This window comes from Drosophila eugracilis, unplaced genomic scaffold, assembly GCF_018153835.1.
Source record: "Drosophila eugracilis isolate 14026-0451.02 unplaced genomic scaffold, ASM1815383v1 contig_1101, whole genome shotgun sequence".
Taxonomy (NCBI): domain Eukaryota; kingdom Metazoa; phylum Arthropoda; class Insecta; order Diptera; family Drosophilidae; genus Drosophila; species Drosophila eugracilis.
Window position 1 is genome coordinate 260,749 of NW_024571878.1, and position 15,495 is coordinate 276,243.

The following is a 15,495-nucleotide window of genomic DNA, read 5'->3' on the forward strand; positions in this document are numbered from 1 at the left end:
AAAATGGGTGGTTCGTAATGTACAATATGAATTGATTTCGCGACGTAACTAATCCTAAGTAACTAAACCTCAACCGAATATAAGCTCAAAACTTCACGATGGGAAATGGAGTCGTCAAAGTCAAATAGGACCTAAAACTAAAATATACTTTACAATAATTGAGATTTTCCTTTTGTTTGGATGTTGATCTTTGCAAATATTTAACTAACTCCGCGCTAAATACAATGTAAAATTTTCTAGTTGTTAAAATTATGAAATCTCAGCCCGTGGCAGTCGATGGTAGAAAAACTTAGTTCTAGACTTCCTTTCACCGCTTTCACCTTTCTCTTAATCGCTTATTTGTCAATTGGCTCTTACTAAAAGTTGGACTAAGCTAAAAACGTGTTTTACGCCACTGAACACATGATCTCTGTCGCTTAAATATAGTTAATTGTTTTGCATTTCGATTCAGCGTTCGACTGTGTTAACAATGTTTCGTCTCGGTTCCTTTACAGAACTGATATTCAGGCTGTGTGAAGGTTACTAAATTACAAAATCTATTGCACAATTGTTAAAGATCGAGAGTCCTTGAATATTTACAGCAAAGTCGCTCGGGTTTATTTACATTCGTCGCGTGCTCAGGCTCATTGGATCGGGATTCTGGGGAATTGGGATTGGAAACGGTGGTGGTGTACTCACATTTCGCCGGAGTCGCCGCTGCACTGCATCTGAACACGGACAAAATGAAATAAAACAGGCGAGATTGTTGTAAATATTCATGAAAAGTGAATGCCCTTGTTGCGGGGCAAACGCATTTTATTCAAATTTACAGACAGGAGTTTGCACATTCCGCTGCCAAGTGGTTTAAAAAATGAAAAAGTTTTGAATTTTCGAAATTTCAATTGTTTTATGCTCTGCGTTAGTTTTGTCATTGCCTATGCCTATGCTCTCGAAAACTCTTCGCTTGACCCTCTCTCGGTACATCTTGCTAAATGTTGCATCATAATTTCTACTGAATGTTTGCCGCGCTTCAATCTGAATTGAATTGAATTTTGGCCTTGTCTCGACGCTGGTTTTGCTTTAAACTAGGGTTAATTCTAGTTTCGTATGGTACACAATAGAATGGATTTCGTTTTACAATTTCTTTAATAAGTTAAATAATATTACGTAACAAAAAAGAAGAATTAGAGCTCGTGTATTATATGTAAAGGTATAATATAAAAAGAGGATCACCGTGGTACTCGAACTAAATCTCAATGCCGTGAAGTTGATTGATTGTTCAAGTGAAAAACAATTCTAAGTTAATAACAAGTTCACTTAGCTGCGTATGATAATGAAAGATTATTAAAGATTGCATTTGTCGTGATTTCTTTTGATTTTTAAGGGCGGAAATTGAGTTCGCTTCTGTTTGGTTTTCATTTTTATGTTTTACAGAGAAAATCTACTAGACACACACTACATATTGTGGATTCATCGTATCTTTGTTTAATGTAATTATTATTGTTAAGAGTTCTTAGTCAATACAGGCGGCGAAATATACTTTAGTTTTTCTATGGTTTTTGTTTTTGTTTTGTTTTTTTCTTTTGCTTTTGCTTTTGTTTTGAGCGCGGCTAAAATTACTGATTAATCTGATCTGACCTTGTTTTTACTGATTTTCTGTTAAGCTTATCTTTAGGTCGGCCTATACACAAAGAACTTTTGTACTTTTTTTTAGATTTTATGTTTTTTTGTGGTTGTTTTTGGGTCCATTGATTCGGGGCTTTTACATTAACTGATAAGAGCGGGACAAACATAGAGAACATAGGTTTTACAACTAATCTAGGGGGACTTTTGAAAATTATTTTCTTTTTGTTGGGTTTTTGTTTCTTTTTAAATTTTTTTTTACGGTTTCCAGCGCATCCAACAAAAAACTGCTGTCCCATTCCAGATGTTCGGGATTTCGGCGTGGGTTCGCAATTCTCAAATCGTATTCTTTCTATCACTGATCTCGAATAATGATCCGGAACGGCATCAATCTTTTGTATGATGGTCCGCAGCATTGTTTTTGATTTTTTTTTGACTTTTTTCTTATTTGTTTTTTTTTCACGTATTTTTTTGTCTGCCGCAAATAAATTGAAAAATTGGGGGAGGGGCTACTCTCGGGCCACTTTCTAAGAGGGGGAGGGCATGGTTGCGTCCCCTTGACGCCCACATTTTGTATCTCAATAGTTTCTTAAATGTTAGAACCAGCGCTACCAAATACACGTTTGTGTAGATGCCAAAAGAATTATGATGCACTTTAGCAAAATATACACACTCTACCTCAACCAGCACTCTAAACTTTCACGCGGAACCCTCTCACGTGCACAAATCGTCCCCAAGGACCTCCATCCTTCTCCTGCTGCTCCTCATTCTGCTTCCGATGGGGATATGTCTAGTGCTTGATTTTCAGGAGGATGGTGGCCCCAAGAAAGCATGGGTTGTGTGCCGCGAGGGCGTCTGGTTGATGGTTCCTTTGTCCGCTGCTTTAGTTGTCCAGCTGCTGACCCTGCTGCTTCGCTGCTGCTGGCTGGCCGCTGGATACTAACATTGTTCGAAAATTGGAATTATGGGTGAAGTGGGCCAGTCCTCCTCCTCCTCGGAGCTAATACTCTCGGTTCTGAAATGAAAAATAAAAATAAGTTCATTAAAATAAATTCTTCTATCGCTTTCGTTATATAACCCTAACTCCGTACAACATCGCAAGTTTCTAGGTGATATTGCAGCTAGCTAACAATCTTAATTATTTCCAAACACCAATTAACCGAACGAGTTCAAGTTGAAGGCCCCTGCTAATCAAGGCCCCCAAAAATCAGCTGATAGCTGGGTAAGCCTTTGCTCAGGTGCAACTGGAACACAAAGTTCGGGGAAGGTGCATTGAACTCTCTTAAATGTTTATGACTAACTTTTCGAAACACCTAAGAACCTCGAGAACCATTTCAGCGATAAGATAGTAATTGGGGAAGAGAAGAGAAAGTAAAGAAAACAACAGAGGCGAAAAATAGAAATTTAATGACATTGAAAACGCGCATCTAAGTTCAATGTGAGCATTCAAGGACGAGCGAGCAACAGCTGGCAAAGATATGTGTAAATACCCCACGGATATATATGTTTTGCCAGCAAATACTTTCATGGCGACCCTCGCTGCGCGGTCTACGTGCGTGTATTTTGTTGTTGCGTCTAGCGGGTGTTTGGAAACGATAAGATTGTTGCCGAAAAAAAGGCAAAAACAAGGGCAGTGAAAATAAAAAACAAATTGCTATACAAGCGCACGCATATAGAATGGTCGGTTGGAAGAGAAGGCCGGCGGTCGGTGGACGGGTGGGCGAGCCAGCCAGTCTCATGACAATTGTGTTGTTGCTACTGCGGCTGATAATGGAATCGCTAATATTCTAGAAACTTGTTTACGCCAAAAAGTTCAGATCGTCATCGACACATTTGCTTACATTCGAGATTATATATGCGCGTGTTGGCTATGTCAAAAACCACTAAAAAGTTAAATACCGGTATGGCCAAGTCCGAAAGGTTCTAGGTTTCCATTGCAAAAGGGAAACAATTACTACTTTAGATAGTAGTTGAAGTTGGTTAATATAACATTCTAATGATTCAAATTTTCTGATTCTTACAATAACCATAAATTCAATTGAAAATAAGATCTTTGACTCACCTCGAACGCAGGCCATCGTCGAGGGCATTGGAGATGCCTTCCTCAATGGTGGGCAGGTCGGAGGAGAAGCGGTTGATCGGGCGAAGGACGCGCAGCGTGCGACTGGACAACTTCCAGACAAGCCGCTGCTTGTAGGGCGCCTTGTTCTGCCCGTTGTAGTGGGACAGAATGCCCGAAACGATGCTGAAACCGCAGGTGAAAACACGATCGGGAATCTATGGAAAGATAGAAAAACTTTTAGAACCAATACCCTTAACATAAGGGATTCTTTAGAAACTCACCCTCATGTACTGCTGCAGGAAGAGAATGTACTCGAAGACGTGCTTCAGCTCCGGACTACCGCGAGTGTACGACTCCTTGATGTGGAAGTCCAGGTGCAGGCAGATGAGCACCAGCGCCAGAGTCGAGGGCGTGATTACCGTTGTCTTCACGTCGCACATCAGGATCTCAAGGCGGTTCTCCAGCTCCTCCAGCTTGATCAGCTGTTGGTAGAACTTGAAGAAGTCGCCGCCGATCTCCTTCGCCAAATTGCGGAAGAGGGCGTAGTAGATGCGCAGGTAGCTCACGGAAGTGATCGGGGCATGTCCCATCTGGACGCCCAGCTTGTTGGCAATCACGCCGGCCATGCGTTCCAGATCGCCAGCGGTACAACCACACTATAGAAGCAATGAATGTTAGCACAGTTCAGAGGAATTAAGTTTGATTTCCAAACACCCACCTGAGATATTGTAACCAGATCCTCGGCGGGTATGGGCTTCAAGTCCAGCTGCTTGATGGCTAAGTGGAACGAGGCCACGCTCATACAGGCCATGTGCTTAGGTTTGACGGCCATACGATCCAGAAAGCGGTCCACCAGGCTCATGGCCGAGAACAGGACGTCGGAGGGCAACTCGTACCACATCTTCAGGCAACGCAGCACGTAAGCCGATCCATCTCGTCCTCCGGCAGTAACCTCGCGCTAAAGAACGCAAAAAAGTATAAGTATAGGTTAAAAGATGGCCAAATTGTTTCTTCACCACTTGGCTAAGCTCTTTAGCAGACTTACCCTCGACTCCTTGGGCAGAAGCAGCACCGTGTGGAACTTGTCCTGCAGGGCGTCGTACTCTTTGAGGGTTTCGTACAACTCATCCGAGGTGAGGGCGTGCAGCTGATCTTCCAGCTTCTTTGAGGACGAAGACGACTCGCCGTTGTTGTTGGCGCCACCGATGGCTCCAGCCTCGGCCTCCACTAAATCATCAAGCTGTTGTTGTTCGTACTTCTGATATTCCAAGCCAGCAGCACCCGGTGTCCCATACCGGCCCTCGTCCGCAATCCTCATCCAATCAGTTGGCATCTCTGCATTGCGGTTAATGCCGTTGGCCATCTTGCCCCCACCAATAGTACCACCCGATACCGATCCCAATCCAGCTCCAGCAGATCCACCTGCGGATGCAGCAGCAGCGGCAGCAGCCTGGGCCGAAGTCGAGGGCTGCTCGTCGTCGACCAGAATGGCGTTGATGCTATGGGCGTCCATGGCGAGTCCGATGTTGTTGTTGTGGGGTCCGTTCGAAAGTGTAGCTGGGTGGTCCTGGTGATCCTGGGGCAAGGCGAGGCCTGGCATAACCGACGACGACATCGATGTCCTCTGCTGCATCAACTGCTCCTGCTGCCGCGCCGCCTGCAACTGGCAATAGTAGGCGATATCCTGCTCCCGTTGGTACTGGTAGTGCTGGTATTGCTCGTACTCGTATTGCTGTTGCAGGTGTAACTGTTGCTGCTGTTGCAGAGTGCTCTCCAACTCACAATCAACTTCGGCGACGTATTCGGCGGCAGCAGAGGAGTAGTGTACAGGGACAGACATTGTGAGGGCTGGCCTAGTACCTGTTGTGGTTTTTAAGGTTGTAGATTAAACAACACTCTTTGGTGACAAAAAGTGTCGGGAAATTGCAAAAAGAAAACTAGGCCCAGATACAAATCGCAAGGAGGAGAAGTGGGAAGGAGAAGGATTCGTCCTTTCGTTCTCGCGGCCCTTGACAAGTTTTGTTTGCTTTTATTTTCAGCTAAACACGGAACTCGGTCTTCCCAATTGGGCCGATATCAACGAGTTTTTTGAAAGGAACTCTCAATCTTTCGCTCAAGATCCGTGCTGGTTTAAAACTTGCGCTTCAGGGAGTTCAAAAAGACCACAGGAACTCTCTATCGAAACGCCACCGAAAATAAAACTAATCTGTTTGCTACTTGTGGTGCACACACCGGTCGCAGAACTCAGAGACTTAACTTTTCGTAAACTCTGGCTGGTTTTCAGTAGAGCCAGCAGTTCAATGACCTTAATGCAATTCTTTCAACGATTGGCAAACGGGAAACAAACAAGACACCCTCTACAATGGTTATAGAACTACGACAGAAAGGCGGGCAGTGTACCAAAGGACAACTCAACGATAGCAATATCTCTATGGCTATTAGTCGACTTTTTAGTTTGTCTGGCGTACACTGATCTCGCAATTGTCGCGCTAATAAAACAATATAATGTGTTCAGAAACTTAAAACCAAATCAGTTTCTAAACAATGCGCTAAATTTGACGGTTTATTAAGTGTTCGCTCAGTGCTTTTCACGATAATAAACTCTTGCGCTTGGCTAACTTTGATTTTCAGCTAATAGGTAGCTTGATATGCTTTGGTTTTTGGTTTTTGGTTTGGCTAAATTCAAATAAAACTTACGAGCTGCAAAAGTTGTTTGTGTGGGGCACAGAGAAATTAAAATATTATTACAGTGTTTCAAAATAAAGTCAATGGTTGAGTGGCATGCAAATTAATTGATTGTGTGCAAGTGCAATGCACTCTCCCCCCTTTGTGTTTTTGAAATATATCGTGTTCAATGCGTTTAACGAACTTTTTGGGTCGGGCTAAAATCATCATCACCTGTACAGTCGGACGAATGTGTTATGCTCTCTCCCCACCGAGCAATAAACACGATGGCATTGGAATACATTTTATTTTGAGCAGTGCTCAACTCAACTCAAATCGACCGACCGACCGACCTCAGTCAGTGACACATTTTTATTCAAATTGCGCGGTTACAAGGTCGATTATAGGAAGGAGGGGGATCTGGGATTCGATTTAGTGCCTCAAGGCGAACCACGTAAATAGATCGACACACTACACTAGTCCATTGGCAAGAAATCAAACCATGAATAGAATCGGAAATCAGCTTTTGATCTTAATTATTCAGACACTAACTGTCAAGCAGAATAAAGTATTGTCTATCGACCTTGTTACATGTTATTCCACATAACTCAACGCAATAAACTAAATATTAACTAATATAAATTGTTAAAAGAGCCTTAAAATCGTTCCTATCTGAATATATTCCACTCGCTAGCCAGCAAACAATCATCAAAGGGTAAACAGCAATATATTAGATCGGGAACTTCAGCTCCTAAGTGCTTCTATATCACTTCACACTTCCGCCAGACAAGAGTTGTTCCCAAAAGCCCGCGATTAAAACTTGAGCAAATGCTTACCCAACAAAGGAAAGGCAAATCTACATATAAACACTTGAGCAAACAAAACTCTATCGCCATATTGTGTGCTAGTTTAATTCGACCCACCATTTCGTGCTTTCTCCTCCGGAAACCAAAACAAAAACTTCACATAGTGTAAACAATTAAATGATAGATGACATAAACCAAGCTAAACCAAACACTCGGCCAACTGTGAAAGGGCAGTGGTAAATAAGACTCCGACAATTGCCTCCAGATGTGGTTGGCGGAGTGAAAAAGATTCCAAGTATCTGGCAGTGATGAGGGATCGCCTGGATATTTATAGAGTCTAAACAAGAAGGAAATCGAATAACATTCCGAACAATCACAAGAACTATCTGCCCCTGAGCCGTCTGGCGCCAAAGGTTTCGTTTTTTCAGCTTTGATCGTCCTCAACATGCATACGAATTATAACCACAAGTGAGGGCAATTTGAAGCGTTTAACCTGCTTCATGGCTAACCAGATGAACAAGGCTGCTTATTAGCAAAACAAACAGCTAAAAGCAAGTACGAGCAGAGAAATCCAAAACAAAGCTGTCTTGAAAATCCGACAGTTTGTTTTTAAAGCTCATTACCTCGAATATTACTCTATATTTCAATGAGTAAAAACAAGTTGAATTCCCTTGAATTGAATAATAGTAATTTTCGACTAAAGCTGAGAATTCCCAACTGCAGATAGAGTTTTCGGACTAGAAGAAGCCAAACTCGATGACTCTGTTTTTTAAGCATAATGAGGTCAGGGAAGTATTGGTGACCGCGCCCTGAATCATCTTTCAATAGCCTAATATCATCATGAATCACATGCGGGTTATGTGTCACATAGGGAGTGAGGGATATGTGGACAACGTCATCGAAATATTTGTGCAGTCTCAGCAAAGACTTCCGTTTTATGTGGTTTCTTGAAGAGTTCTATTTATAGAGAGACTGACCAAAACAACCAATAACAATAGCTGAATAAAACTAGCTTTGGGCCCGCCATTCAAGGTCGCCCACCCACCAGAAACACGTTTCTAGGGACGGGGTAAATCCGAAATAAGTTTTTGGCTTCAAAGCTGCTGAGTAAGCATGAAAGAAGTAGAGAGATCGCAGCTTGAAGAGCTTTAAAATAAAATCAGAAAAAAGCTTCTGCCAAAACATAGTGATAACGGTAAGGCGGAGAGGTTAAAGTTCAACTTTTCTGCTCCGCTGACCATAAAAACAATGAACAAAAGCATAACAATGGCCATAATAACGAGATGAAAGTGTAGACAGCGGAAAGCATGATGGAAAGTGGGCTATTGGAAAATGCTCACATAATCTATTACTTTTAAAGTTTTGTAATTCTATACATTTTATCTGCCACCATATCAACCTGCGATAAGATTTTTCGTTATGGTTGCTATCAATTTTGAAGATTAGATGATAAAGCCAACATCCGATGAATGTTTTTCTGGCTGCTGATCATAAAAGATTGTTTGTTTGTGTTTCGCTGTGCATGAAAGATATACCCAGAACAAAGGTGGCTATAATTAATTATGAATTTTGAAAGCAAAAAAGGTTTAAAGTCAGTAAAAATGTTATTGCAGTTTTGATCTTAACCAAGGTTTCCTGATGGAATGCAGTTTCCTCAAAAACAATGTTATGTACGTCACATTTCTCAACTGAATTATTTCTTAGTGTTTTTTCCCATTTGACGAGCTGTTTCGAGTTTCTTTACGTTTTTCTTTTTTGGCGCGGGCTCTGCTGACGCAAAAAGCACGTACGCACACAGCCAAATAATACAAAAAGTATCTGTGTAGCCATATTTTAATGTTGTTGTTAAAAATACCAACAGAAGCCCACAAAAATTTCACTTTTTGCCTATTTTCGTAACAGACCGAAGGCGGACGAAGGCGTGGCCGTACCTGAACAGGTGTGAAATATTTTCGTGGCTTCTCTTTGTCTTTACCTTCATCTAGGCCCACCGTAAATCCCTCGACTGCAATTGAAAGTTAAGTTACAGGTGCGGCAGAGGGGCAAGAAACTAAAACAAATAAAAAACTTAAACGGAGATGCGTTTCCAAAACGAAAGTGCGAATCATAAACAAAAAAGACCCACGAAAAGCAAAGTATTTTCATAAGCGAACATATGATCGACGGGCAATTGTTTTTGATTCGTACGCTTTGCTTTTCCTTCCGTTAGCTCAGTCTCTTTCGAGCAAACTAATGGATTGTTCATCTATCATCGTCATCGTCATCGACTGATGAAGGTCAACAAATGACAGCCAAAGAGAGAGTGAGATCGCTGCAGATTGCGGGACAGAGACGGCCAGAGAGATCGAGTAAAGACCAGATTTTATGGATGAAATGGAAACGTGACTGGAGACAGGCTTTCAGTGATGGAAAGAAGGGGAGCAGGTTCTCGGATGCATCTTAGGTTTCTTTCGTTTTTCTATACAATGTTCAACGGAATCTTTAAAAGATGCAACATTGCCATGGAAACTAAAGTAAACCAAAAGATGCTACCTCGTCCCAAAAATTTCATTGGCTCACATTTGAGCACCAAAAGAAATTTCTTTCTACACTTTCCTGCTTCCGTAGTTTCCTGTCTAAAACAACCTGAACCACCTCTAAAAACCGTTGGCACAACCCCTAAGAAACCTGAAATTGTCGACTTTTTTGAGTGCGAAAGAGGTGCACAGAACTTTGACTTTGCCGTGGGCTATAATTAACGGAAGAAGGAAATCGCCCAGCCAGTTGATTTAGGGTTGTTTCTGAACAGCAACCCCAAAGTGCGCTTAAACCCACCCCGCTGACAGCCCAGTATTTCCGAATTCACATAAAGAACCAAAACACAAGTGGCAGGGAAAAACAATGAAAAGATCTTGCAGCAGCTGCAGTGGCATGTGCTGGAAAGATACGATACGAGAAAATTTATCTCCCGATGTCCCCAGCAAACAAAGGAAACTATTCTTATTGTGGAGAAAAGAAATAGACCTTAGACGGATCAACAATAGGGAGGAACGATCGACGGGCATTGTACTCGGGGTTTGGGTTTAGCGTTTGGAAATAATGCCGCCCTATCAGGCAATCGACCTTTGCCAGGCCCGTTTTTTGTTTAGTGTTATTTCATTTTCTAGTTCCTTGATTTAGTATGTGGCTTTGGAACGCTATAGCTATCAGTCTATCGCTCGTCCCGCCTATCTGTCAATGGACTTGCGATTTGCATTCGCCCATTATCTGCCGATCGTGTGACTCGACGCATTACCAAATTGCAGCGCACTCAAGCCCCCTCGGACTTTTCATTATCAACGGAAATGCAGTATAAGAATTTCCCTGACGTAAAGTGAACGTGACCAACAGCCGGAGTCACTGGGACGACGGGTGAGCGTCTGAGGAGCGTGCCCAAATGGAACGATAAGCAAGAGCTAATCGCAGGGAAATCAGTCGTAGTTCAAAGTCCCAAAATAGCAAAGGGACGGAGACTCAGCGGTAGCTAATTTCAAACTTTAGGAAAGGTAAATAATGGTTGAGAAGGAAGGAAATAGTTTAGTGATTTACTATCACAAAAATTTGGTTTATACTATTATAAGGTGATTCATTTTATCGAAAGGTTGGAAAACAGCAATGCTTCAAGTAGTAACACTGATTTTCTCTGAAATCCTATATCATTAGAAAATTCCACCTATAAGAACTACACAACATAATTGCTTCAGTAGAACAAAGTTTTCCATGGGCCTCCGTGAATCACAAAGTTCCTCCTCCACAGGGATTTCTCCACGCGTAATTGCAGAGAATTCCCCCGACATAGAGACCCTTTGTATTTATCAGCGTAATTGCTAGCCCTTGGTTATCGCACTGGCTCAATTACAGCTGTATTCCACATACTCGCCGTATTATATCCAAGGTTCCGGACTGACATTTAGATAACTACCTGATGCATTGCAATCCCAATTATAACTTATGGACCTGGGGATTCGCTTATCAGAGGAGTTGCGGACATTTCGTAACATTCCATGACGTAAGTACCGAGGTTCGATAAAGCGATTCGATCTTATCGCCATTGTCACAAAACCCATAGAAATGCCTCCAGAGCAAAAGCAGCTGCAGTGCAGTGTTGCCGTTTTATCCTTTTTCCGGACAGATCTGTCCGGTTTTTAACTGCGTCAGCCGGAAAAAATTTAAAACATCCCCTAGCCTTTTATCTGTCCTTTTTATATTTTGACCTGGCCCGAAAATTGACCAGATCCGTGTACATATGGTGACGAAAAAGCACATACAAAATGCACAGCCCAGGCAAATAAAATTAATTTTAAGCCGATAGCAACAAATGCATTGTGTAGACAAGAAGCGGCACTGGCTATGTTTGTTGCACAGCATGCTGCCACAAATCCAGTTGGCCACCTCAGCAAATTTTTAATAGATTAATTACAGATTATCAAACAATGTCTTCGTTTTTTATACTAATTATATACTAAAATGTAAAATGTGTTTGTCGAAGAGTATATAGATATTATGTTATATAGTAAATGAATTTTCAGTTAATATATTTTTTGCCATGAATATGAAATTCCTGAGAAATATTTAAAAATGATTGGAAGCAACCAATCTACAATAAATCAAAGTTTAGAAGTTTGCAATGATGACATTGACGATGTTCTAAACGATTTGGCAACCAATAAAGAGTGATATTACATAAAATGTATGGAAAAAATATTTTGTCTTGTTTTTTGTCCTTTTTTTGTAAATTTTTGTCCTTTTCTATCCTTTTTTTATAATCAATCTAGCCTTTTTCTGTAACGAGCTGACGGCAACACTGCTGCAGTGCGAAAAACAACGAGAGACCGAGAAAGACAGCTGCAGTCGGGAATACTGAAATTATTTCGTCACCTTTCATAAAATTGAATTAGAAAAGGGTGGGACTTGGGACTTGAAAGTAGCCTGGCACGAGCTGAAAATAGGGGGATTATTTTGGGAATGGGTTAAAAACCGTTCAGTTGAGTGCTTTTTCTGGGCTTTGAATCTCCTGAAATGAAATCATGGTATTTGGCTTTTTTGGGATGGTCAGCTGTCGTTTAAGTGAGTTTCGGCATTGAATTTCACTTTGGTCTGTCGCCGTTTTTGCAGACACACGAATTTCATGGGAGACTGAAATCCAAGAAAGCAGGTAGAAAGCAGACAACTTCTGGTAAAAAGGGGTCTAACTTGCCAATGAATAATTGGCTTAAATTTTGTTTTGATTTAAGGTTTTTAAAGAAATCATTGCTTTATTATTATCTAATTTTATTAATAATCATTAAAAAGTGACCCCATTTTATGGACATTGACCACCTAAGGGTTAAGGGTATATTCTCCCCGTTTTTTTCTCTTTCATTCCACATAGAAGGTGGGTAAAGAATAGAAAAAGAGACCTTTTACATGTAAACAAGTGTGAGGAGGAATAAATAAAACAACGGTACAGCAACAACACCCACACACCCACACCTATCAAACTATTTCATTAGTATGCGTGCGTGGGGGTCGTTTTATGCGATGTATTTATTTTATTTTGGAGGCTATGGAAAATATGAAAATCAACAAATTAAGCAATTCTGTTCGAGTTTGCGACTGCGCAACAAATTGAAATCAACAAATATGACCCAGAAAACAAAATAAAAGCGCTGAAGGTGAAATCAGGAGAAACGTCGTACAAGACGGAATGCAATAACAGTTGTTAATTGTGTGTTTCAAAAACAAGTTGCTTCTTAATTTGAGCAAAAGTGTTTCAGAAACAAAAATAAGTAGTTTTTATTCGTCGAACATATTTTATTTTTGGGCTGACGCAATTTCAAGCCCGCGCACACATACTGGCAAAGTAATCCGGTTGCTGGTGTGCGTGAGGCAAAAATCCAAATGGGAACGCAGCACACATACAAAAGTCTTTGTTTGCTGCTCGCGTCTGTGTGTACTTGTAGGGAACTTTGGAAGTGAAACGCAACGATTGTGGGGAGAACAACAAAGAAGGGGGAAATGTGAAGTAAAACAATTGACGTAGATTGGAAATAGTACAGATATGCAAATAGGGGGAGGAAATAGGAACATTTTTTCAGGCGAAAAAGGGCTGTAAAAAACAAGTAGTTAAACAAAGGCTTACATATACACACATACAAAGATATGTTGTACAGCTTGCATAAAAAGCACAGCCCCACATACACACAAACTACAGTAAGCAACATAGTTCCCCGTCCTCCCCTCATAAATCCGTCTCGCTTGCTCTCTAAGCAACGACCTATGAATAGCGGACCCCAAAAACCACTCTCCCGCTCACACACCCAAGCACCAACCAAACAGCTGTGAAACAAAGTGGAAACGGAACAAACACGTAAATGAACGAATTTTGTATGTATGCCTCAATATATTATTCTCTTTTTCACAAACAAAATCATCTGATGGATGACGAATAAAAGTTAAAACCTTAATATTCTTGATTTTCTTTTTGCAATTTACCGATATTTAAATAAAATAATACGTTTTGCTTACGTTATTACAGCCATTTTGATGTTTTTATGTTGCGCAGGAATGTTGAGATGAATTTTGTTCAGTTGAGAATTTTGGCTTCTATTGCACTCGAAAATAAGTGAATAAATTGGCTGGCAGCTTTTTGCTTATTTATTATTGCGTCAGATAGTTCGCTATAAAACCTTGTCGTTTGCCATTTAAGCTAGTTGTTAACTAATTTGTACTGCGTTTGTATCACAATTGGAACTCTGTTTATTAGACTGGCATTTTCTCCTGTTTTTTCGTTTGTGGATCGATTTTTCCCACACACACCAGGCTAAAAGTGCTTGGGACTTTTTTCCATCAGCTGTGCATCGTAGCTAGTTTTCCTTTATATATTTAATCACGCTTTAGCAAAGCTTTGTACATTCGAAAAGCATTGTCTTTTGAAATTGGTCCTTACGAATTTCTATTTTCTATTTCTAGTCAAACAAACACATCCAAACACTCGCGCTTGCTAAAACGGTACTTCTCGGCTTTGTTGTTTTTTTTCGAATGACGATTTCTAGATCTGTTAGTGCTACCAGATGTAGAAATACCTCAAATAGTGTAACCAGATGTCAAAAATACCCGGACCATAATTTCCCACTAAAAAATCCTTCATGCTCAAAAATGCTCATAATTCCGTTTTGGAAATTTTAGAAAAAAAAAAATTAAAATCAATTTTAAAAGTGAACTTTAAAACTGTTCATATTTTTACCCTTAAAACATATTTTCCCTTTTATAATTAGTAATAAATACTGAGTAAATTTTTTTAGAGACGATGGAAGGTTTTTAAGAAATTCAGTGATTTCCTTCTGTTTATACTCTCAATGTTATTAAATTTTAAATACACCTGCCTAGAATGCACAACGCAATATAATTTACTTCCGTTTCTACAAAATTAATACATTAGCTTAAACCCTTAAATATTTAAACGGTTCCGTTTTAAAGGCAGAAAGAAATTTACTAAATTGTATAGAAATTGTTTGTCTTAACCATTGAAAGTTAATAAAATGTTACATTTATTCAGTATTGTCTTTGGTTAGAAATCAGAATCATCCTGCACATTTCACAATCAATGCCAATGCCAAAAAACCTTGGGAATATTTATTTACTCTCCCGAAACTGAAATGCCAATGAGATTAGTTCGAAGACGTAGTTTTGATAAGGCTCTTTGAGCATAGAAACTACGCAGCAAGTTGATTCCGGCGAGTTTTGAAAGTAACCGTGAAAAATCATTTTCCTTCGAAAGGGAAATTCGTTACTGTTGCCAAGTGACATTATTTGTAGGGGCGGCTGGGGAAAGAGAAGGGGGTGGTCTATTTCAGGGCCCCTTCACACGCACACAAAAAAGCACTTCTAGAAACAACCTGTCACACACCCGGACGAAATCTTTGAATGAATGAATATTTACTATTGGAACTACAGGCTTGCACTTGCCTGAAACAGAACACTAGATTTTAACTTGTTGCCCGAATTACTTCCCCATTGATTTTCACCTATGTAACTCACATTCATAATGTAAGAATGTAAGAAACTTTCCTCAATTTCGTCACATACTCACACACACACATATAGAAAAAACGCGTGGCGATTGATTTTTAGCCTTTTAAAAAGTTCGTTTTACGCAAAGAAAAGCCCGCAAATGAATGTAGTTTCGTTATAGAAAATATGAAGGCACTTACCCGGATGCCTCTGCGTTTTAGTCAGTATCTGATTGTCTTTGCTCCTTTTTCCAAAAAATATAAACTTATTCTCAAATTAAATTTTCGAGAACTGACCAAATCTCAGGTTCGGAAAAATCCTGGTTACGTTTTCAAGGCATTTTGTGATCTG

The 15,495-nt window shown here is 40.4% G+C and overlaps 1 protein-coding gene across 3 annotated transcripts; it reads right to left on the bottom strand.

The window, feature by feature from the left end:
• Positions 1-742: 742 nt before the first annotated feature.
• LOC108109358 (cyclin G) lies at positions 743-15,457 on the bottom strand. Of its 3 annotated transcripts, XM_017217827.2 has the most exons (7): positions 15,345-15,433; positions 12,089-12,091; positions 4,710-5,524; positions 4,383-4,622; positions 3,946-4,320; positions 3,665-3,879; positions 743-2,617 (listed from the first exon to the last, which is right to left on the bottom strand). In XM_017217827.2, the coding sequence occupies exons 3-7, from the start codon at positions 5,502-5,504 to the stop codon at positions 2,542-2,544; spliced, it is 1,701 nt and encodes a 566-aa protein (XP_017073316.1). In that variant the 5' UTR covers positions 5,505-5,524; positions 12,089-12,091; positions 15,345-15,433; the 3' UTR covers positions 743-2,541. The 3 variants fall into 3 exon arrangements, with proteins under 3 accessions (XP_017073316.1, XP_017073314.1, XP_017073315.1); XM_017217825.2 differs by lacking the exon at positions 12,089-12,091 and having other exon boundaries at positions 15,345-15,457; XM_017217826.2 differs by lacking the exons at positions 12,089-12,091; positions 15,345-15,433 and adding an exon at positions 13,660-14,186.
• Between the last annotated feature and the right edge of the window lie 38 nt (positions 15,458-15,495).

Coding starts and splice junctions, on each gene's coding strand:
- LOC108109358 (XM_017217825.2), bottom strand. CDS start 5,504: ATGTCTGTCCCTGTACACTACTCCTCTGCTGCCGCCGAATACGTCGCC. Junction 4,321..4,382: donor ATCTGGTTACAATATCTCAG/GTGGGTGTTTGG, acceptor TTGCTTCTATAG/TGTGGTTGTACCGCTGGCGA. Junction 3,880..3,945: donor TCCTGCAGCAGTACATGAGG/GTGAGTTTCTAA, acceptor ATCTTTCCATAG/ATTCCCGATCGTGTTTTCAC.